The 24,986-nt window shown below is 27.7% G+C and overlaps 1 protein-coding gene across 6 annotated transcripts; it reads left to right on the top strand.

Annotated features, from left to right (window-relative positions):
* The first annotated feature begins 4 nt into the window (after positions 1–4).
* Positions 5–23,981, top strand: LOC145192950 (WD repeat-containing protein 90-like). 6 transcript variants are annotated; one of them, XM_090072676.1, is made up of 34 exons: positions 5–131; positions 1,305–1,396; positions 2,349–2,667; positions 2,822–3,022; positions 4,531–4,776; positions 4,849–4,922; positions 5,137–5,226; positions 6,047–6,106; positions 7,070–7,138; positions 7,331–7,587; positions 10,382–10,439; positions 10,555–10,682; positions 11,219–11,383; positions 11,501–11,706; positions 11,988–12,058; positions 12,171–12,737; positions 13,534–13,698; positions 14,721–14,840; positions 15,317–15,453; positions 16,199–16,230; positions 16,316–16,641; positions 16,736–16,934; positions 17,257–17,468; positions 17,601–18,051; positions 18,175–18,247; positions 18,360–18,441; positions 18,799–18,888; positions 21,802–21,927; positions 22,010–22,238; positions 22,437–22,561; positions 22,724–22,870; positions 23,004–23,114; positions 23,328–23,412; positions 23,688–23,981. In XM_090072676.1, coding segments are annotated over exons 1-34 (5,463 nt in total). In that variant the 5' UTR covers positions 5–130; the 3' UTR covers positions 23,837–23,981. The 6 variants fall into 6 exon arrangements, 5 of the variants coding, with proteins under 5 accessions (XP_089928802.1, XP_089928801.1, XP_089928805.1 ...); XM_090072675.1 differs by lacking the exon at positions 5–131 and adding an exon at positions 365–435; XM_090072679.1 differs by lacking the exons at positions 5–131; positions 1,305–1,396; positions 2,349–2,667; positions 2,822–3,022 and having other exon boundaries at positions 4,563–4,776; positions 5,145–5,226.
* The last annotated feature ends 1,005 nt before the right edge of the window (positions 23,982–24,986 follow it).

Raw genomic sequence — 24,986 nt, 5'->3', positions numbered from 1 at the left:
TCACGATATTTATTTGGTGCAACTGCTCACGATTATTGTTTAGATTATTTCAGCGGGAAAATGAAGTTTTTTAAAAAACAAGTTAGAGTCCGATTATCATTTAGATACTTATTGCCTGAGCATCAAAAAAAGTATAAATAAACGTAGCTTATCTTTCACTTATAGCTAAACTACTTTCTAGTTTAACTTTTTTCATTGCAAATGTTTGGCAATAAAATCCAAACATCATATAAATATCTAAATTAGAAAGGAAAAATTGAATTTTTATTTAAGACTATTATTTAACATAACATTTACATGTTGAAATTAAGGTATTGCCACCTGATATATTTTTATAAGTATTGATGTTATTGCTATCATTTACAGAAATTATATACAATAATACAAGAGTGTTGAAATAATAAAGAATTGATGGAAAGAAGGAGATGGCCCAATGTATATATTTTCTTTTAAATCTTTTGAGCTCACCAGAGTGTTACAAATACCTTAAATTGCATACTACTTCAAAAAAAAGAACTATGAGCCTTTTTTTTTTTTTTTTTTTTTTTTTTTTGATAATAGAATGATTTGGAATAGTATGCAGCATAATTTGTCTTTATCTAATTTAATGCAATAGCCTTTTCCTGGATTCTTTATTTTACCTTTAAACCTTTAAATTTTAAAATCTTACCTTTAAATTTTACCAAAATATTACTCTTTGTAATATTAAAATGAATTGGCTCTGGAAAATTCACATAAATTGTACTTAAAATTATATTAATGATATAAAGGTTTTAGAATAAACACCAGCCATCAAAATTATCTATATTTAACATGAGTAATACAAACTAAATATGTTGGTTTAGTTTAAGCTAAAGGATGTGCAATGTAAGCTTTTGAGGTCTAAACTGCTAAATATTAATTCAACCTTAAAAAAAAATATTGAACAAGAAGATTTTATTTGAATTGAAAAAATGGCACATTGAATAGAAAATTAAACCAAAAATTAGATATAATCACACATTTTAAAAATGCCAGTTCAAAAGTAAAATAATAAGTAAAAAATATTTCTAATTTTTTGGATACCTGCATTCAAGTTCAGCTTTGAGTTAGAAAATTTTATAAATTGTTATCATGTAAAAGAAATTATCCACCATTTTTTGTAAAAAAAAATTCAGTTAAAGTTTTTTAAATAATAAAGAAATCTTCTAAAACTTTAAACTGATTTGAAATTTTTGTGTTATCCTTACACAAAATGTTGTCCAAAAATTCAAATTAAAGTAGTTTTGAGGCTATATTTTCATTTATTTCTTGTTTCTTTATAGTGTGGCAGGAACCTTATGTTAATCTCTTTAAGTATTATGGAGTAGGAGAATGGCAGAACTGTGTAAAAGAAGGAGATGTCACCAAAGTTATGGTACTCATTTGCATTACTTTTTAAATTAAAATTTTGTCCTCAAGTTTTAATTGACTCAGCTGTCTATTCAAATCATTGGTGTTCATTAAAATCTTTATACAAGTGCTTTATCCAAGTCTTTATCTAAATCTTTATCTTAATCTAACTTTATCTAAGAAGTCAATGATTAAATTTTTTAATTTTGTTTTTTATATTTTAGCTTTTTCTATGATAAAACAATTTACTAAAAAGAAGTTAATCTTCAATAACAATAATTTTTTAAAGACATTTTTTAAACCCTTTCCACTCCTTTGTCAAGTGTGGCTCGACATTATATTTCTTACACCAACTCCTATGTCAAGTTAGACTCGATATATTAGTAACACAATTCTTATAGATAATTTAAATTATCAAATGTATTTTTTTTTCTTTTAAATACTTAATATATCTCGTTCTGAATATTCCAAATATGCAAAAAACATATATTTTGTCAAGCTTTGCCTTTTAGGTAATTAAAAAAACTAATTAGGAGTTCAAAGGGTTAAAAATAGTCTAAGATATATAAATATCTTGTGTATACTTTTATATAAATTTTCTTCTGTTAACAGCAGCCATGGTTGATATCAAATACTTAAACTACTATTCAAATGCAAGATGAATTGGGAGTTAAATTAAAGTTATTTGATTTAATAAGCTTTTTTTTTCAATTAAGTTTGAATGTAATTTAATCCCAGCATAAAATTTGATTTGGATTTTTGAAGTTTAAAAAAAAATTTTTTTTTCCTTTTTTAAATAAAGTTAATAATTTTAAAACAACTATACTTTATGTGATATATACTATGTAATATTTGCTATATGATATATACTTCTGTGATATATGTGATACATACTTATGCGATATATTCTTTGTGATACACACTAATGTGATATATATACTATACTTTATGTGATATTTTTAGTTTTATAAATTTAGGATCGCACAATGAAAGGATCAATTTATCGTATCAGTGGATCTCTACCTTCTGGAAATTATATTCATTTCCCCAAATCTTTTACAGCATCACTTGGTCTTCATGGCCATCTTCTTTATGTCTTATTTAAACCTATGGTGGGAAAATATTTTTCTATTCATCTTGATGTAGCAGCAAATGATGGTACAATAGTGCGTATATCACTTTCAAATATCTTTAGTGCTTTTAAAGTAACCTCAACCTGGATTCAGTTCCCAGTTGTTTTTAAACCTTTGAAAGGTTCTCTTGATAAAGTAACTTTTATGCAATTAGATGTTAAAGGTATTACATTTTTCATTAATTTCATAAATAAAAATTAGTATCTAATAAATAACTTAAATATTTTTTTAGTAGTGTTAGTTACTCATGAAATATTTCATATCTATTGGATTGTTATAACAGTTTAAAACTGCAAAGTTTTTAAATTTGTTTATAGAAAAGTGTGGAGAAGTTCCATTTTCTGCTTGTTGGACTCTACTGGTATTTGATATGCACTATACACTTGCAACCTACATTAACAAACACTTCTCTCATCTGAAAAATATTCGACTCTGCTCATCAATGTTTATAAAAAATGTTTTCACTAGCTCTATTAATTACCAGCCAGGACTAAATATTGGTTTGGCAAGAAAGACAGGTGAAAATTAATAATAGTTAATAGATAGATAATGAGATTAAAATAGATATCTTTTATTCAATTTAACTTCAACTGGGGGAAGACCCTACTGCTATTAACACTTCATTAAATTTTTTTAATAAAAAGACATGCGTCAAAAAGTATCTGCAAGGAGTTCATACTACATATAGATTTAAAAAATTTGATTTAAAAAATCAATTTAAAAAACTATAAATGCCCACAATTTTCTATCAACATCAGGCTGACAGAACCTTAGAGTGTTAGGGTTTTTTTCCTTAAAGCTTTTTAATATTATTGGTAATCCCCTCCCTTTTGCTCACCAGCTTACTCAATTATACATGGCTATTTAAAATTTAAGTAAAAAAATGCAGATGATTTCTCAATAGTAGCATTGGTAATTTTGTCATATTTGCACTGAGATTAAAAATGAGTTTTCAGGTGAATGAATAGAAAAAAGTGAAGAACTATCAAAAAACAATTTCCTAAAGTTTATGAAACATCTTTAATTGATAATATAGTGGGATCTTTTAAATTTATTTGGTTTTCTTAATACATAAAAAATGACTTTCTTTAACCGGACAATTTGATCTGAGCTTTTTAAAGTTAGTTCTTGTTTAAAATAAAGTAATTGTGTCATTAAAAATAAGCAGAAACAATAAAATAAAATATACCACTTGATTTTTTAAAGCATGAGGTGCAATTTGCGTTTCTTTTAATTGTTTTTTATTAAAATACTTTTAATGTTGGTAATTATACAAAAGAAATTTTTGTGTGCACTTTTTCATCAATTTCCTTTTACAAAAGTTTTAACATCTAAAAAGCTCTAAGTCCTCATGAAAACTTAAAAAAGTGAAAAGTGCTACATCTAAAGAATGTGTACAAAAATGGTTATAGTATACCACTATATTAGCTAGTTAATCCACTTTGAATAATAAAACCATGCAGTAGTTATTGGCATAATGCATAGACTTATATCACTTTCTCTCTCATTCACATTTTGTTTGCATTGGTGCATGCAAACACAAATCCTTATTTATTTTGCTTAAGTCTTAAAAAATTTGTGTGAGGCTTAATAAAAATGCATTTTAAAATCCAGCAAACCATGGTTATTAATGAGATTTTGTTTGTTATTTTATAACTAAAATTTTTAAAAATATTTTTAAGGTATTTTTTTATAAAAGGCTAACATTGGTACAAAAAATGTATAAATAGTTTTTTAATTCAATTTAGTTGTGGTTTAAAATTTTCTGAATGCTGTGATTTGGTGAAATCACATACAGCCCCATAGTTAAGGCACCTGACACCCTGTAGAATAAGATTTTTTAAATTGTTTTAATTTACTAAAAATTTGATTTTAAAGTTAAAATAATTCTTTTAATAAGTATTTATTTTTAAGTTCAACGTTAAGTTTTTAATTGTTCTTTTAAATATTTCTCTTATTTAGTTACTTTTAAGGGATTTTTATAAGTTACATTTCATTATAGTTGTTTTCTTTTTTTTTTCAAAAGGTATGTTGGCCTCTGGGGTTATTCCTCTGCCAAGAGAAATGAGTTTTCCTCTTGAAAAAGATAATGACTGGCATGCAAAATACTGTTATTTAAGAATACCTGATTCTTCACATATTGCTTCTGGGTTGAATGGGAAAAATGGCAGATTTAACAGTGTTGCATCTCAATCTGTCAATAAATTTGATGTTAAGTTGAAAAAGGCAAGAGCAAACAACAGAGATGAAAAATCAGCTGCAGAATCTTCATGCAAGTTTATTGCTCTTTAATTATTTTTTTTTCTTTGTTTACTAATGATCAGAGTTTTAAATGTTTATATAGGTTACTCTCAACCAAAATCAGACCGTAATTTAAATGTAAAAATGTTGAGAACAGTTGGTGATGAAAAAACAGCAGTGAGGTTTTTTGTTTTATTAAAATTACACATAAGATTTTGACTATTACTTCATAAAACTTATATAAATATAAATAAATATAAATATTATTTTTTTATTTTTTTTCCCCTTAAATTTCCATAATACTTATGTTGTAATTTTTAATTTTTGTAGATATATTTTATAGATATGTTATTTTATTTGAGTTTCATTACAAAAGTTTTAAACAACCCAGGATTTTAGCCCTTTACCAGAAATTATACAGGCTGATGAAGGAATTGGAATTGAGATTTATGCTTCTCCACATATCAGAATAAAACATAAGGTACATCAAGTTTTCTGAATATCAAATAATAAATTTTTTATCAAATAATAAATTGAATGGCGTTATTTATCCTTTTTTTTTGTTATATTTGTGCAATCAGTACAACCAACTTGGTCATTATATATTAAAATTTTTAGGCACTTTGGATAACACCTATTTTTTAGTGCCATTAAATGTTATTGTATGATTATCACTTTCTTCAAGCATTCAGATTTTCTTCAGTCATTCTTCAGCATTTTTTCAACATTCTGTTTCTTTAACAACTTTAATCCTGGTTTTATCCTTATCAATCTTATTTATTATCCTTATCATTCTTATCTATCATTTGCCTTAGAATTGGTTGGCAAGTAACTGATTTCCAACATTTTAAATTTTTTCTACACCTGTTCCTCTATATGCTAATCAATGCTAATAATATTTTATATCATCTCAGTTGATTTTTAAAGCAATTTCTTACTTCCAATAATCTTATCTTGAGAAATAAGTAAGATATTGAAGAAAATATCTACAATATCTTCTTCAATATCTTCTTCAATATCTTCTTCAATATCTTCTTCAATATCTTCTTCAATATCTTCTTCAATATCTTCTTCAATATCTTCTTCAATATCTTCTTCAATATCTTCTTTAATATCTTCAATATCTTCTTCAATATCTTCTTCAATATCTTCTTCAATATCTTCTTCAATATCTTCTTTAATATCTTCAATATCTTCTTCAATATCTTCTTCAATATCTTCTTCAATATCTTACTTATTTCTCAAGATTTCAAAACCATTCAGTTCATATTTTTGAGAGTTACTTATTTTTTTATATCTAGCATGGACCAAAAGATGAAAGTCTCAAATCTCAACAAGTAAAAAATGAAACAAAAACTCAGGTAATTTAAAGCTTAATCTTTTGATTATTATTCCTAGCTTTTTAACTTAAAGCAGAGTTTAAGTTAAAAAGAATTTTTTTAAAAATTTTAGTTTTTTGGACATGATGGGTATCACAACTAGAAGAGTTTTATAATCTTTGTGTAAATGCCATGAATTAGAAAATTTATCAAACCAATGAATAATTGGTTTGATAAATTTTCTAATTCATGGTTGTTTTTTTGAATTAACTTGTTTGTTTTTAATTTTTGATTAAAAGAAAATCTTCAGTAATTTTCTTCCTCTCAGTAAATCTTTACTTTTTTAAAGTAAATTTTTAGGAAACTTATTCAATAATTTGTACCAACGACAAACTTCAATTTAAGTGGAGTTTTTACCAACAACAAACTTCAATTTGAGTAGATTTGGTCAAGCTAAATCATCAAACTGATGGCTTGAATGAAAAAATGAATATACAACTACATTTCAATAAAACAGAAAAATTATTTAAAAAAACAAATAAATAAATTACAGGTTTGAGATAAAAACATGAAAAAAAGTAATTTGTAAATTGAAAAAGAAAGTGATAGCAAACTGAATTACTGTAATATTTGCAGCAGTCAACAGCTGCATGTAGATGTTCTTTTTTGTTTAATCAGTTAAATTTTAAAATTACCTTTCTGTCCGACAGGAAAAAAACTAAAGAAGGATTATATAAAATGCATTCTTTAACTATGAAGTTCTAATTCTTTTTTCAGTATTAAGTTGCAATAATTACTTATTTGTGACGCTATAATATCATTAGTTAATATTTCCAGTGAGAAAACTGTATTGCTTTGTTGCAACAAGTTTCATTATGTTAATTATTCTTAAAGAAGAAGCATAATAAAACTGTTTTTTTGGATAAGAATCAATTGTTTTTTAGCAATATTATTTTTTTAAAGCTAATTTCAATTAACGCTTATATAAATGTTTTTATTTTCTAGAGTCTTACACCAGACCCAATACTCCAGCTATGTAAAGTTATCGGGTTTGGAGGTGGTACCTACAAAAGTGTAAGTAGATTGTTATGTATTTTTCCAAAAGACAAAAAATGTAGAAATTTTAATGAAAATTTAATGTTCCTTGTATTATTTGGTTTTAAAATTTAATTACTTGAATTCTATATTTATTGTTAACATGGTTTTACATATGTTCATGATAATAAGTATTATTTTCAATGAATGTTGTTTGATTTTTTTTTACAGGCTTTATGGACAGAGGACTGTAATGATGTGATTTATCCATGTCATAGCCTTATCATTATACATAACATTCTTTCTGGAAAACAAAGTTTCCTTCTTGGTCATTTTAACAAAGTATCTGCGTTAGCAATCTCTCCAGGATGCAAACTACTTGTTTCTGCAGAAACTGGCAATGACTCCTCTGTTCGAATTTGGAAGCTTAAGTCACGGCGATGTATGGCTGTACTTCAAACTAATGTTAATGATGTTTCTATCCTCAGGTTGATTTGTTACCTTTCTTTTATAATGCAAAATATATTTAGGAAAAAGTTTGTCATTCACTGTTCCCAAGATTAACTGTCATTTGTCTAGCAGCATAACTCATATCTCCTATATGTCAGTAGATATGAATTATGGTGTTAAACAAATCTTAACTAAGTGCTAAATATATATATCTTGAAAATTAAAATGTTAAATTGTTAAATTGCTATCAAAATTCTGTCAATAATCAGTGAAAAAACTGCATATATGTATATTTAGAGTAAACATATGCATGCATTATGTGTATGTATGACATATATGTATTTTTTAATAGTGTTTCAATAGTAAGTAAAAGAGTATTCCATAATCATTACAAAAGCAAATCTGTTCTTAACATCATAAAATTATCAGCAAATCAGTTGGAAAGAAAAATGCTGAACAAGCTGCATCATTTGTTCAGCATTTTTCTTTCCAATTGATTTTTTTTCTCTTTCAACATTTCTTTTTCCATTTTATTTTGTTGAAAAGTAAAATGGAAAAAGAAAATGTTGAAAGAGGAAAAAAATTCTGCAGGTACAAATCCTCTCAACATCATAGTTGGAGTCAGAGACATCAAATTTAAATGATAACAAATAAATAAGATCATATTTCAACTATTATTGAACTATTAAATTTATTAGAACCAATTTGTTAGAATTTGTATTCTGCACTTTGAAAGAGCCTTGTTAGTAATAGTGCTGTAAGTCAAATATTCTTCTTCTTAAAAATTATTGGTACTTCTCAAAGAATCCAAGCTCAGTCTGATATTTAATCTAAAAAGTCTCTATACAATTTGCCAGCATTTCAGATCTGGTTAAAAGCACTCTACATTTTAATGAGAGATTATCATGGTTTGAGGCTTAAATGGAAATAGTGTCAATTTCTTTTTATATTGGGTGTTGTGGAAAGGGATGTAGTTTTAGCTAAGAGAACTGGTATTTTGCTTATAATAGACTTGTTGAAAAGTTTTTCTTTGGCTAAATCTGCAAGTTTTGGTTTGATATTGATAGCAAGTATTTCTAAGAAATTGGAAAACTTTAATAACTTCTATTCCAGCCTTCAACTTTATGCTCAAGATTTATTGTCACATTCTTCCTTTGTCATGTACAATATAAAAGCTTAGGAAGCTATGCAGATCAATTCAAGAAAGCATATAAAAGAATCAATGAACATGAGTATGAAGAGAAATCTGTTGTAGTGAAGTTAAATTTATTAATTAATTAATAGTATAAGACATGTACCAGAAAAAATCTACACGTGTTCTGATGTGGTGTTTACAGAAACTGTGCATCATGTTAAATAGCTAATTGTTTTAAAATGTCATTGTATTAATGTTATTCAAAATTTAAACAACTCTGTTATTAAAACAATTAGTTTTAATTGAAATGTCATCAAATCAAGACAAGAAGCGAGAAAAAAATTTGCATTTTCTCGTTGAAAATCCTGGTGTATCAAACAAAATAATTTCTAAAGAGCTGCAGATTGCTTTGAGAACAGTGCAGACCGGTGTGAAATGATTTAAGGACACTGGTACAATCAAAAGAAAATCAGGAAGTGGAAGAAAAAAATGTTTTTTTAGACGAGATCTTGGTAAAGTGAAAGATACCTTAGACAGAAAACCGGAGATCTCTTTTAATTCAGATCTCTGTTCAAACTTTAGCAAATAAAAAGACAAGTGCTTCCACCATACAAAGAGTAAAGAGAAATTGTGGCTATAAATCCTATAAAAAGAAAAAAGTTCTTTGTCGTGAAGAAAAGCAAGAAAATGTTGCAATTCCATGTTCAAAGCTGCTCTATAAAAAATTATGTGCTAAAAAATCTTGTTTGATTATTGACGATGAAACTTATTGTGCTGCATTTTTCCAATCTCTTCTAGGACACCAATATTATTCAGCAATTATTGCAAGAAACTGAATTCCAAATATAAATGCATTGGAACACAAAAATTCGCTAAAAAATTCTTAGTTTGGCAAGCAGTTTGTGAATGTGGTGAAAGAAGCTCTTGTTTTGTGACTACGGGAACAATTAACACCAAAATATACATAAAAGAATGCCTCAAGAAATGTCTTTTGGTGTTTTTAAGAACACACACTGGTAACCCGTTATTTTGGCCCGATTTAGCATCATGTACTCTGGGACAACTTTAACTGGCTTAGAGAACATAAAGTAGATTTCACTGAAAAACACTGCAATCCACCAAATTGTCCCGAACTACGTCCTATCAAAAGATATTGGGCTCTTGTCAAAAGAAAACTAAGGTTCAATGTAAAAGAAGCCAAAAACATTAAAGACTTCAAAAATAAATGGATTAGAGCTACCAAGAAAGTCCAGCCGAAGACTGCGCAAAAGCTGATGTCGAGTGTAAAACGCAAAGTGTGTGCGTTCTCATGTACAAAACTTCACAAACTTTCTTAAGTGAAATTTAATAATATTAATATATGTACTTTCAAAATATATGTAACATTCAATATCAAAATGCAATAGTTAAATAAATATCCTTTATAAGGTCTGCACAGAATTTTTCTGGTACATGTCTTATTTATCATTTTATTGATTTTGTTGAACATCAAATGCATTTATATTGTGGACATTTTTTACTTAAATATTTATTTAGCACTTTGTTCAGATTTGTCTAACAACCTAAGTTATGTCTACTGATCTATAGGAGTATGTCATTTAAGAAAAATCTTGGGGAAGTACAACCTGCCTTTAAATCCTGGGCATAGTGTGTGGTTTAACCAGATGTTATATCTTAATTGTTATGATTTTTTTCAGCTTTTCTTTAAATTGTGAAACAATAGCTTTGGTTGGAAGAGATGTTCATTTAAAACAGGTTGTTGAATTAATTACAACTAATTACAACTAATTACAACTAATTAAAAAGTAACAAGTAATGTTAAATTTGTTTAAATTTTTTTCGAAATTTATTTTTCTTGTCTGAATTTTAGGTTATCTACATTTGGAATGTGTCAAATATTAGCAAAGATGGCAAGATTCTGTTAATATCTAAAGCACACACTGACTTTAATGGTATTGGAATCAGCAAGTTGATGTTTACACCTTTTGACAACCATAAGTAATTTAAAGAACTAAATATTTTCTAATCTGTTGTTCTAAAATTTACAGAAAGAACAAAATCTTAAAAGCTTCTGTAGTTTAGTTGTTTGAAATTCTTTTTGTAACAAGAGTTAAACCATCTTGTGTTGTATTTGACTTAAAATGAATTTTGGTATCTAAGATTATTTGGTAATCTAAAAAATAAGAATGCAAATAACCTTGTATACATATATTAACTTATATGTATTAACATTTGTTAAGTTATATATATATTACCTTATATATGTTAAGTTGTATATATTTAAGTTGCATGTGTGTGTCTGTGTTCTTCAAAAGTTTAGTTTTAGAAAGAATGAGAATGGCTGATTCCAAACCTTAATTGATATTTTGCCAGTGAATATTCTAGCATATTCTGTGTACAAATAAGTTTATAATGATTAGTTAAAAATAAATTAATCAAGTTATTTTTAGTAAGAGTAGTAATGTTTAACAAGAGTTGCTGGAATAAGTAAAAGTTAGGTGAATTATGTTAATTATAGAGACTTTATTTTCCAGACTGGTTTCTTGTGGTTTAAATAATATACGTGTTTGGCGGATAAAACCAAGCAGTTTGCGATCAAGTCCTGTTGAACTTGGAGAGTTCAGTGCAGTTCATTTTACTGACTTTGTGTCTCAAAGATGTGAAAGTAATCTAGAGGATACCAATTCAAACTTATCATTGTTCGTGTTTTAATGCTTTTTAAAATATTTATACTTTAGTAATTGCTCTTTATCAGTTTTTAATTACTAAAATTCTTAAGTTTTTTTATTTTTGTAGTCATTTTCTTGTTCTTTTAGCTTTTTTGCTACAACATCTGGAAGTGTCTATGAAGTAGATTATAGTTCTCTGAAGCTCTTAAAGATACATACACTTTTTGGTTTTAATGATGAAGTTGTTGCACTGAATACAATCTCTATGACAGATAAATTTTTTGTGATTGGTTCAAGTGATAATCATTTAAAGATATGGTCTTTAGATTTCCAGACTGTTTTAATGGATGCCAGTAAGTTTGATCAAGTCCAAAATTTAAAATTTGTAATTTAAAATAAAGTTTTAAAATTACCTCCAATGTTAAAAATAATTTTGTTATGATTACAGTTTTATGGTTGACCTGGTAAGTGAATGTTGAAAATTTACCTTATGTAAGCGAAAGTTGAAAATTTTGTTTTGTAATGTAAACCTATAAAAAATAATCTTTTTTTAAAAAAATTCAGCAACAAAACAACAGTTTACATCTTATATACATTTTTTGTATTGGTGTAAAAAAAATTTTTTTTCTTTTAGCACATGACTATCCTTTAGCTGTTGTTAACATTTCTAAAGACGGAAACCAAATTCTTGCTGGAACTGATTCTGTATGTCACTTCATGTATTTTCATTATTTATTTTTCAAAAAAAATTTTCTCCATATGATTTCTGTATTCTTTCTGTTTATTTTTTTTTTTTTAATGTGGATATCACTTTCAGGGTACCCTTGGAATTCTAAATGTTGCATCATTAACCTATACAACCTTAACCAGATCACATACTAGTGATGTTATCTCATTCTCATTTGAAAACCTGTGTAATCATATAGCATCAATTTCTTATGACAATTGTATAAAAATCTGGGACACCAATACTTTCAATCTTATCTATGAGTTTAATGAAGAAAATGAATCACCCTTAAGTATTTGTTGCCATCCATGTAAGCCAGAGTTTGTATGTGGTTTCCAAAGTGGAGCAACAAGAGTATTTAGTTTAGTCACAACTTCTCTTTTACTTGAATTTCATGAACACTATGATGGAGTATCCCATGTTCTATTCTCCCCCTCAGGAGAGTTTCTGTATACTTGCTGTACAAATGGGAAATTAATTTTGCATGATGCTAGTACTCAATTATATACTAATTTAAGAAACTTACCAGAAGTGGTGCGAAAAAATGGAATAAAAAATGATACTTTTATTGCAATTGATGATCAAGGAGACAGGTTGGCAGTGATTGGTCCAACTCCATCATTAGTTACTATTTTTGTTGCCAGAACTTTAGATGAGGTAACCATTGTTTTTGTTTATATTATATATTATTGAAATTTTTCACTTTTGAAAAAGTTCCATATTACTAGTTCTATTGCTAACCCATATTCTTATATTTTTGGTTCAAATATTTATACTAATGCAAATAATCATAAGTTGCAACCCTTATTTGTTTTCATACTATAACCAAACAAGTTAATTATATTTTAATCAGTTCCACACTGGTGCTGAATCATTCAGAATAAAACATAGGCTATGAAAAACCATATTTATGGTTTTTATATTTAACCAGGTTTAGAAATCATATTTCATAATTTTATATTTGTAATGTGCTTGTGAGTTGTGGATAAGATGGAAAAAGATGGACTTTTGTAGAACTGTTCCTTAATTGTTTAGAACTTAAAAATATACTTCAAAAGTTTTTTTTCTTCTATAAGCTAGAGAATGGTTGTTAATCATCTTCCTACCATTCCAGGTGGTATGATTTCGACTTAAATAATAATATGTAACAACAGTATAGCTTGATAACAGCATGTAACTCAATACAAGTACAACACAGTTAAAAAACCTGACAAGTTTGCTAAAACAACATTAAAACAATCAAATAATAATAAGTATAATATTTATTATGCTGTTATGTAAATTATGTAAATTATTATTATTATTAATTTTAGTATAATTACATAAATTATTATGCAATTTTATCATGCAATTAGTATTTTTGATATGCAATAACTTTTTTTTTTAAGTAGTTTTAATATATTTTGAACATTTGTAGTTTTTCTTAACTTTTCAGTTTTTTCTTAATTTTCAGCTCCTTCAGATTGATTTATCTTCAGTTGATAATAAGAAGCACCATCAGTTAGTTGAAGCCCAAATTGTACATTTCTCCCCTTCAAGTGTTGGTCATCTGCTTGTTGCAACATCATTATCATGTTTGCTTAAAATAGATATCTCAACTGGTCAACTTTTAAATGAAGTAATTGGCACTTACATACTTTATATATTTTTCTTATGGCCAATTTTTGTACAGATTTTTTTTTTTTTTTTAATTTTTGTCTTACAATCATTTGATGAGAATTGAGGATTTAAACTTACATCAAGTATTAGAAGGTTATCAAATAACAGGAGGAGGCTCTCACAATCTTCCAGATTTCACAATGTATATTCACAATACACAATATGTTAATTATTTTGTGAACCTCAACCTATATATAAAAATTATTTATATTTTATAGAAGATAGTAAGCAAATGAACATAAAGATGGTATTTTAAATGATAACACTGCTACATGTGCTTCTGCTTTCAATTTGTATAATCATAATAAAAGTTACTCATTAAATTTCTAGAATTCACCATTTACAGCAAAATTACAAAAGTTTATTTACTGTCACCTAACACGATCGTAAATTGCCAATTAAATCATATTAAACTTCACTATTATATAGTATTTATATGATAATATGTAATACATAAACAACTATATGAAATATATATATAAACAACTTTAATAAATAAATGACTATATTGATAATCAGAATGAAAATTTAAACCAAAAAAAAAAGATGCAAGAAAAAAAGGTCAAAATAGTGATTGCTAAAGTTTCACAAAATATAGTTGGAATTTTACTTTGTAGATGTCTTGAAGCCTCTAAAACAAAGTTTTTATTTGCTCTTTTTTCTATCATATACACAAAATCTATGTAGCTGCTGTTTTTGATTCAACTTTTGCTCCTACTGATGATGTTCTTTTGCTCCTACCAATGATCTTTTGATGCTGATTGAAGGCTTCAAACATCTCAATGAAGACCTAAAATATTGTAGTTTAAATACTTGATTATAAACTATATAAATGACAATTGTGAAAAGATGACCCAAAAGTTTTTTAAAAGATCTTTTATGTATAAAAAATTGAGCTTGAAGAGTATATAACTAATTTCCTGTTTAAAATTTACATTATTTTAACTATGAAAATGGTTGTAATTTCTTTTTTAACTAAAGGTTTTAAATATTCACCCAACTGCATTGACAAGTTTGTCCTGTTCTCCAAATGGAAATTATCTTGCAACTGCTGCAGCTGGCATTATTAAAATCTGGGATTATAAAATGAAAAACTCTCAGGTATTTAAAAGGAATCTTGAAAGTTTTTTTTTTTATTGCTTTTTCATTTCACACGATTTGTTTGAAAACTTTACAAAAAATTGAAAAATTTATGATTGTTTGAAATATTTTATATAGCCAATAAGCAAAGAGAAAGTAAGAAAATAGACTTAAATAGACTTAGTACCCAAGTTATTTAAAACTACTATCTTACAAATTCTTTTAAAGTTCAGACACCATGATGGATTGGTCCAATCCCTAAATGGTTATTAATGTTGAAGTTCTTTTCTCTCTCTCTCCCCCTCCCCCTCTTCTATTCCCCTACCCCCTTTCCTTATATCCTTCTTTTGCTGGTAATGGAGATCATTGAGGTTTGGTATAAATGACATAGCTATAGCTAAAGTACAAAGTAAAAGTATGTAATCTAGCATAAAATGTTTTTCATGAAATTGTTGGTTTATAAAAAATTTTTTAGGTGTTTCTAAAAAACCATTTAGGTGTTTGTAGGACACTCAAATTCAATAAATGCAATCCAGTTTTCACAAGACAACCATATGTTGATTTCTGCTGGTGAAACACTCTTTGTTTGGAAGCTTCTGGCATTTTTAAGAAAAGAAAAAGAAGATGAAAAGAGGTATTTCACTAGTTTATTAAAAAAAGAATTTAACTAAATTGTATACATATGTTCATATGTGCATGCATGCATACATTAAATTACATTAAATTACACTTAGACACATTACATGTATCTAAAACATGCAATTGTATTTTAAAATATTATCAAACAAAGGAAGATAAATCAAAATTGTTGCCAAATTAAACAAAAAAAAGAGAAAGAGTTGATCATATAAAACTGTGTATAAGTTTTTTTTAATGTAAACATTTTTGATGTAATTTTATCATGGAATAAAGATACTGTTAACTCATCATTATGAACTTACAAAAGCTTCTATTGCGTTTTTAAATTTTGTGTAAATAATATCATTTAACTTCTTACAAATCTTTATTCTTGTCTGATATGAAGTGCCCAGATATAACATAATGAAAGGTTTTTTTGTTTTTTTTTAAAAAGTCTGGTTTCACTTCCCTTTTTTAATAAAATCCTGTTAATACTTATCTTGTTTAAGTTTGGCTGATTAAGGTCACAAGTTTGATCATTCTTTCATTTTACAGTTTTACAGCTGGTTGTTCTTTGATTGGATAGATAAACTTAAAAGTTAAACAAGATAATAATGATATGTCAGAGTTTTTCTAGTCTTTTAATTAGTTGAAGTTTTTTTTAGTAAGTGTTTATATATATCTGCTGTTAAATATTTTTTTAAAGCATTTTTATCAGAAAACAAAACTGTTATCTATGCTTTATTTTTCTGTTAATTTAGCTCAGTTAAAGAGGGTTCTATTGAGAATAAAAGTAAGTGTGTTTATGATGATATAGTGATAGTATGATGATCATAATTATGTTTTTAAATAACGTATTTGATTTGATTTTTCTCCAGAATCTTTTCAACTATTTCATCAAATTTATAAAAAGGATTTTGATCCAAGAAATGAGCCATTACAAGTTACGCCGCTAAAGTCAGATAATTCAATCGATACAATTAACAATTATAGTGATAAAAAAGAACAGTTTGACAGACTTCTTTTCAATCCAGCTGAAAAACAAAAAGCACATAGTAAAGTGCATAGCAATAAAAACCATCATGACACTCATGAAGAATTACTAGTCAATCAAATGAAACCAAAAAGTGCAGTTGATATTGAAAGCAATATGAATGTGGATTTTCAAGTTCAAAGCAATAAAAATAATTGTGAATCTTGTCAAGTAAACTTTTAATTCTTTAAAGTAATGTTTATGATTCTATTTTTAATCTCTCTTTGTAATGAAGTTGCTGAGAATCGTTTTTTCTTTCTTTTAGAGTGATGAAACTGCACACCGGTTACAGACACATTATGCTGTTCCACAAGTTTTAGCTCATTACAAATCTCGAGAAAAGATGTCTGTTCTTGCAGCAAAGCACTATGCACCTCCAAAAAACCAAGCTGGAATGAAGTTGTTAGCAAACATTGGTTGTAGTGGTATTGCACGTAAAAATATATGTTGGCATTCTACAACAGGTTTTAACTTTTTTTTCTTATAAAAATTATTTTCCGCAGAATAAAAATATTATATTTTGTGCTTTGTTAAAATATTTCTTTTAAAGATTACATGAAATTGTTGTCATAGATATGATTTTCTCTACCTGATATTTTTACAGTTTTCTATATTTCTTAGTCTAATCATGACCAAGTTGGTTTAGCACTGAACAAATAAAATCATAACCTAGCCTTTTTTTAAAATAAAATTCATCTTTTCATCAATCAAAAATTTAAAGCCTTTAAGTGTTAGTGGTTTAGAGAATGTTTTTATTGTGTAATTTTTTCAATTTTTCTTACATAGGTTTATTTGCTTACACAATGGGTTCGCTGCTGGTTTTAGAAGATCTCAACTGTAATAATCAACATCTTTTTTTGAATCATTCAGAAGAAATTTCAACAATTGCAATGAAACATGATGGAAAACACCTAGCAACAGCAGGTTGCTACAGTCCTGATGTAATGTGTGCCAGAATTTGCCTTTGGAAGATTAGCAAAGTTCCAGAATGTTTAAAGGTATTAAGTTGTAGCAGATTGAGTTGGCATGGGGGAGTTTGAAGGTTTTCTTGACGATCTACAGATTTTTTAAGATACATTCTGTGCTATTAGGAGATTACATTGTTAGATTTTGCTATTGATTTTTTTTAGGTTTTAGATTCACATAAATCAAACATCGTTGCAATGGAATTTTCACGTGATGATCAGCTTCTTTTGACAATTGGAGACTTCAGTGAATGTCTGGTGATGATATGGAATGCAAACAATTTTTTATGTTTAGAAACTTTTAAAACTGTCTATCCTATACACTCAGTTCAGTGGCACCCTTATATTGCATATCAATTTGTCTCTGTTGGTCAAAAAGGTTCTGTTACTTTTTGGGATGTGAAAGAAGAAAAGAACAAAATAGCTCTACAGTGTATCCAAGGTCTTGTGCCAAAAGCAGTATTTTTGCCTAAAGTGCAATATGAAGATATGACTGCAGTATCGTATGCTGATCGTGATTGGTTGTACACAGCAACTGCCCATGGTGTGGTATGCTTGTGGAACAATCTAAGTAAAACATGCACAAATCATTGGAGAGCTGATTCTTTAGAAATAGGTATAATGATGATTTGAGTATTGTTATTATAAGATAAGTTGCTATGAAATTTCTTCATTTTTTTAAAATACATTTTTGGTATTTAGCCTATTAAAGAAATATGTATATACTTTTTTTTTTCAGTTATATTGGTAGCAGGTTGTGGGAAACTAATCACAGGCGGTGCTTCAAATATTCTTCGGGTGTGGTCTCTAAGGTATAAAGAAAAATAAAATACATCTGCTTTGATACTTTTTTTTTTTTTTTTTTCCTCAAGAAAGTTAAATAAGGTCAAATAAAGATTTTTTTTTTATTAATTCTATTTTTAGAAGTGATGAAATAGTTTTAGAACAAGAAAATGATTTGGAAGCACCAATCATCTCATCTGGTTTTGATGATTGCTTAGAAATGGTAGATTTCTCTTGTATCAGTTTTTTTAATTATATTTTTTTATTGTAACAGTTTTGTTGGGTTGTAAGATGAAAAAAGGTGCTTATGAAAAACAGAGCTCATTTATGGTGGAAAGATAAAAAGGTTCTCTATTGTTGGATTGTTGCTGAAAAAACCTTTGTGATAAAAAAATATTATTTTTATAGTCATTGTTACTATTGTCATAATTATTACTATTACTTGATTCACTATGAGTTTTTTCTTAAATTACTTCCATTATTATTGTTACTTTATTATCTTATTGTTATAAATTTTACATTATAAATGATATATCAGGGAGTTATTGCTATAAATTTTATATTATAAATGATATATCAGGGAGTTGTTGGAACAAGTGATGGAACAATTTGGTGTGTCAACTTAAATGAAGAACATCATGTTCAAATCGTTAGCTCGCATAAAGACAAGGTTTGAAAAATCACACTTAAAATTTGAGTTAAAAATCAAACTTTAGAGGTCAATATTTTAATGTTAACTTTGGCTTTAGCAAATGGCTCACTGAACTAAAGAAAATGCCAGCTTGAATGCAATATTACATATCATATTGAATGCAATATTGCATATTATATTGCAATCAAACAAACCTTTTTTATATAAATATTCTACATTGGTTTATTGAAAAAAGTCTTTCTAAAATAGAAATGAGGTACTAGCATATTTTTTAGATTAGAAAAAAAAAAATTTGAAAAAATTTAATAAAAATTGATAAATCTCTGATACTTCTTGAATTGCCAAAATATTAATTTTAGCACCGGAAATATTGTGCATCTAACAATTGTGGTTGTAGGTTTAACATTACTATTTTATGATGCTAAAATAGACTTTTAGATTTATATATTTGTATATATGTAAAGTAAACTTGTGAATGTGAATTACTTTGGAAATTGTTTGTATTTTAAGTAAACCTGAGCTAGATAGGATTATTCTGTTTAACAACCAAGCCACCTGATTTCTGAAATTAATACTTAATATTTTCCATAATTTCCAAATACTAAATTGCATATTCTTGTTTGCCTTTCTGGATTAAAAGGTCCTATTTCCAAAAAAATCTGGAGTGAATCTAAAGACAATAAAAACCAAACGTTTTTAGAAAACGTCTAATTTTAAGTTGCATTTAGTAAAATTTCATATTTTAGATCGAACAATTTTGTCAGGATTTCAATCGTTCGAGTTAGGGGTTCATTCTTTAAAATTAATGCTTTTGATTGTGAAGAAAAAAATAAATTAGATTTTCTTCTGAACAGCTACTTGGTGTGCAACAATCCCAATTTTTAGCAATTATTGAAGACATTCCTGAATCTAATTATAACTAGAAGAAAATAATTGAGAAGTTAAGTTTGCAACAGCTCAAATGCTGCCAGGATTGGGCAACTTTGCTAAACACTGTGGAAAAAGCATTCAACTAAGTTTTAAAAAAAAAAATGGGAAAAGACAGGAGGAGTATCCAGAGCATGGAGATTATATGACAATCAGCAGTTGTTTATTTTAAAGCAAAAAGAGTTTAATTTTGCTTTTTAAACTTTTTTTTATGTCTATTTTTAAAGTTTAAGCCTTTAAGAATAACAGTTTTTAAAACCTTGCTGTTTTGTATTTTACCCTGTTCAGAGGCTGGCCCCTCCAGCTTAAAGAGGGCAAATATTATATAACAAAAATATTCTATAAAAAAAAGCTATAACAACGTTATAAATTTAGAGGAAAAAAAATATACAATTAAATAGCCTCAAGTTTAACACTTTGTCTCATTATCTGCCCCTAAGAATATGTCCGGATTTCTGGAATCCTCTTTTCCATTCTTATAAAAAAAAAAAAAGTTTCAACTCAAAAAAAGCTTCAGCTATGACAATAAACCAACAGTGTGGTGGGTACTGCAGCTTGTCTGGCTATCAAATATAAATATCAAATATAAAATGTAAATAAGAAGTTTCTATTAGCAAACTAGTTTTATGGTACAAGAAAATTATCTGCATAAAACAATTCTCTGTTGGTTCTCCGTTGAGCAAAGTAAACAACACCATGTTTTCTCACTGATTAAAATGCCAATTTTTATTAATTGGAAAACAAAAGCACTCATTAATTCTGTTACTTCTTTCGTTGCGCTTTGAATGATCACTACATAAAACGTGATTGAATGTTAAGAACTGAATGCGAGACTGGTGTGAGCAGTGTTCACCACGTTCCGCCGTTTGATTCACGTAAAATTCTGCTGCAGCTACTGCACATCAAATTTGGTTTAATGAAAAACTTTGTGAAAATGATGAGCAAAACTAATTCGACGGAGGAGTTTCAATACTTAGTTGAAAAACTTTCAAAGAATAATGCTACAAAACTTAAAGTCAGGCATCTTCGCTGGACCTCAGATTCAAGAGGCTTTGATACATAAAAATTTTAAAGAATCACTAAATATTGATGGAAAAGAGGCGTGGAAAGCGTTTGTGTAGGTTCGTAAGAACTTTCTCAGAAATCACAAATCTTTTGAATATGAAAACCGCGTTCAACTCGATTAGTTTCAGAAAAATTTTCTTTTTCTTTTTCCGCGTTCAACTCGATTAGTTTCAAAAAAACCGCGTTCTACTCGATTAGTTTCAGAAAATGGACTGCTGTATGTCACTGAAAATGCATTCTGCTTTCTCATCTATTTCTTTTTTCCTGGAAACATGGGCGCCGTCAAGCTTTGAAACAAGATGAACGCTTACATCAATATATTCAACAAACCCGTTATCAAGAATTTAGGAATAAAAGCAAGATGGCTGACTACTGTTTGATACTTTATTGTGATGAGACAAAAAAAATCTACAAAAGAATTTTCACAGATATTTCGATTAATTCTTTTGATAACAACTTTGCAATGATTTCTATTGATTAAAATATCATAAATATGCTAAAATATCATAAATATGCTAGCAATGTTTGAAATAACAAGTCAGTTCAGGATAGAATCAAACAAAACATTATAGCTGTATATTGAGAAACAGAATGTACAAAAACACAAGTTCTTAACATCACAACAACTAAGACATGCTGAAGAAAAACTGAAAGTATATTTGAGTTAATATAAAAAAGGAATTGAAACGTCCTTACATTTTTAAACTAATATCCTATAAATAAAAATGCAGACTTTTATCCGTATTTCGTAATATACAGTCTGTAAAGTAAAAAATGATTAGACAATTCAGCATTTTACATTTTTAAATTCCTCCGTTGCTTTTTTTAATAGGAGTAATAAATAATATTGACAATAACTAATTAATAACATTAATAATTATTGTTAATGAGAATTAGTTTTTATTGAGTGGTAAGTAAATTACTTCTTTTGCGTTTCAGATAACTGATGTTTCTGTGTGTCGTGGTGAAGAAAAGTTTATGGTTACGACGAGTATTGATGGCTATTTGAGACTATGGAACTTAGACACAAGGGAAGAAATAGCGCAGTTTCTGGTTTTGGGTCAAGTAAAATTCTTCTCTTTTAATAACTTTTGTAGACAGCCGTTTATTTTTATACTAATTTTGTATTTACCGTTTTGTATTTCAGGAAGCTATTTGCGTTGATTTTATTCCAGAAGTCATTTCAGGGGGTGAGGCAAGTAAAAATTTATCTAAAAATACTCCCCAGAACTATGCTGCTAGAGATCTTCTGTCGCAATGCGTGGTGGGGTATTGTGATGGCACTGTCCGAAAATTTGATTTCGGACAGATGGAGATGATACTTAAAATCAAGTTGTACAAGAGTGATGTTTCCCAAGTATTATGCTCTCCAGATGGTAAGTCGACTTGCGCATGCTCTGCATGTGATAATGTCGGTAGTTTTGCTTTAGTCTGTTTATTGTGTAAAATATTGATGCAGTCGTGCTAATGTTTTTATTTTTCAAAAATCTACTTTAATATACTTTCTCTTTTTTGACTCTTTTTTTGTTTGCTCTGAAACTTGAAACGATTTTAAAGTATTTCATTAAATCAAGGTAACCACGTGACTAGCGGATCTTCAGATGGTTTACTTACAATAAGCAACCTTGTTACCGGTCTCTCGTTGCGTGTTATAACTGAACACAGGGGAGCTAAAATATGCAATTTAAGAAAACAGTTTGTATGTAACATTTATCCAAAAACAACTCATAAAAAATTAATTTTTTTCTCTTATGATGATGTTGCTACTTAATATTCAATAATATTTTATCTTGTTTTATATTGTTGTATTTATTAACTTCTAACACATTCAATTTTAATATCCAATATATAAATTTTTTAGACTTCAAAATTTTCGTCGTCTCATTTATGGCTTGCTTCTAGCATTGATTGCAGAATTAGTATATGGAGATCTGATTGGGTGATTGGCGAATGTGAACTTATCGATTGGATAACATTTCCGAGCAACATAACTCGTACGCATACAAAAGTATGTATTTTGATCGTCCTAAACACAAATGTTAAGCATCAGCAAATCGTGTTAACCATTGTTTTAAATCGTGTTAGCAATCGTATCGTGTTAACCTTGTAGTCTCATTCGTTTGTTTATTTTTGTTTTTGAGACAAATTATCCTTGCCTGGCAGAGTTTGCACATCACAATAATGATGTTGTTGTATACACTGGGTTTAGTGTAATTACTGAGATATGCTTGTATAGTTTGTCAGCAAAGCAGGTATGTGATTAATGAATAGAGGAAATACCTTCTTTTTTCGAAGGTAAAAGTGGTGTATGATAAAAATGAAATAAAAAAATAAAAAAATTCGATAAATGAGGAGGATTTAATAGTCTTTTTCGTAGCGCGAAGTATAAAAATTGAAACCTTTTTGTGTTGTATTTTCTTGTGGTATTTTTTCTTGTGTTTTTTTTTTATGTAATCTGTTTACAGATTTTACGAAGTATTTCTTTAAATTGCTGGGCGTTATCCATGGATATTTCATACGATGGAAATCTTCTCGCTGCTGGCTTATCAAGTAAGCTAAAGGATCTTTCCTATACACAACAGCTTGTATTAAATTGAAACTCTTTAAGCTACTGTTACACTGTTTCTTTTTTTACAAAAAACCGAGTTTATTTGAAATATTATCATAACGGAGATTCTTCTTCAAATCACCTTTGAGTAAAACAGTTTGACTCGTGTGACGTTTGCAGTGCTTCGCGTGACGTTAATCGTTTTTCTTTACCTGTTTTACTGGCATCATTTGTATCGATTCGGTTGTTCCTGCACGCTTTGTTTTTTGTTTTTTAGATAGGATAGTGAAGCTGATCGACACTGACGAGGGGACATTTCAAGATTTTGTTGCTCATTCTGATGCCGTAACAAATGTCACCTTTGGTTATAAAACACTTTTAACGAGCGCTCATACGGAGTTATTTATTTGGGAAACCTTTTTATGATTATGTTATTTATTTGGGAAACCTTTTTATGATGATGTTTATTGAATATATTGTAAAATAAAAGCTTTTTAACAAGATTTTCGCTTTCTTGAAACTCTGACAGTAGAAATTATTATCATTATCAATAAAGTGATAAGGAAATGGTTTTTCTTTGATTCATCTGGTCTTTACTTTAGGCAAAGATACTGTTAGACGCATAATTAAATAAAAACTTCTACACTTAAAATTCATAAAAAATGGTTTTAATTAAACAAATCTCCTCTCTGCTCCTCCTCTGTGTTTAAAATATATTCACTTTTACCTCTTATACAAAAAATATTTAGAGCATTAGCACTACTAACATTATTTTGATACCATATACTGTTGCACAAATATCAGAGAGAGTTCTTTCTGTATAGCTACAATAGAATTGTATATACATATAGAATCTCGTTAGCAATAACGTGAAAATCAATATCAGAAATCGACATACTCGGCTATTTTCCCAATAAATATTATCAAAAATCAATCTTTTGTGCTATTTTGTGATCAGAGCAAAAAAAAAGTTCGTTTTTTTTTTTTCTCCTTATGAAACATTCTGTTATAGGTTTTAGGTTCATGGTAGCTTTGTTGATTTTTTAAAAATATTTTTACTTTATCAATATTTATACCATAAAAAAATTAGTAAATAAAAAGTATACTGGTTTCAAAATTTAGACATTTATTTACCAATCAATTTTAAAAGTCTCAGGTAATAGATAAAGCGTCTTTTTAATACGTAAATGACAAATCTTATTGATCATTATCTTAGCTTTTAAAATTAGTTTCTTCAGAAGATAAAGCATGCTCTGTTTGGTTTTAAATAATATTTTGCTAAAAGCAGCATACATGGATTGTCTTTGCACAATCATTTTTTTCCTATATATTGCAGACATTTTATATAATGTAAAATGACGTGTTATATTTTAAGTGTATATATTGTACTTCTAAATATTGAGTATTACATCTAAATACGGACATAATTGCTATGTGTAAAGACCAAGCAATGATATTTGTTTAATATCCTTGCCATCAAGAATCACACCTCACACGATAATTAAATATTTCATTTAACCGTTGAAAATAAAGCATAAGAAAGAAGAAAAAAGTAAAAATAATAGAAGATAAAATA

Source organism: Hydra viridissima, unplaced genomic scaffold, assembly GCF_058129835.1.
Source record: "Hydra viridissima isolate aposymbiotic clone 2 unplaced genomic scaffold, HvirCarnegie_v1 scaffold_15, whole genome shotgun sequence".
In the NCBI taxonomy this organism is placed as follows: domain Eukaryota; kingdom Metazoa; phylum Cnidaria; class Hydrozoa; order Anthoathecata; family Hydridae; genus Hydra; species Hydra viridissima.
The sequence above is the reverse complement of the archived record's forward strand: the minus strand, read 5'-3'. Positions and strand labels throughout refer to the sequence as shown.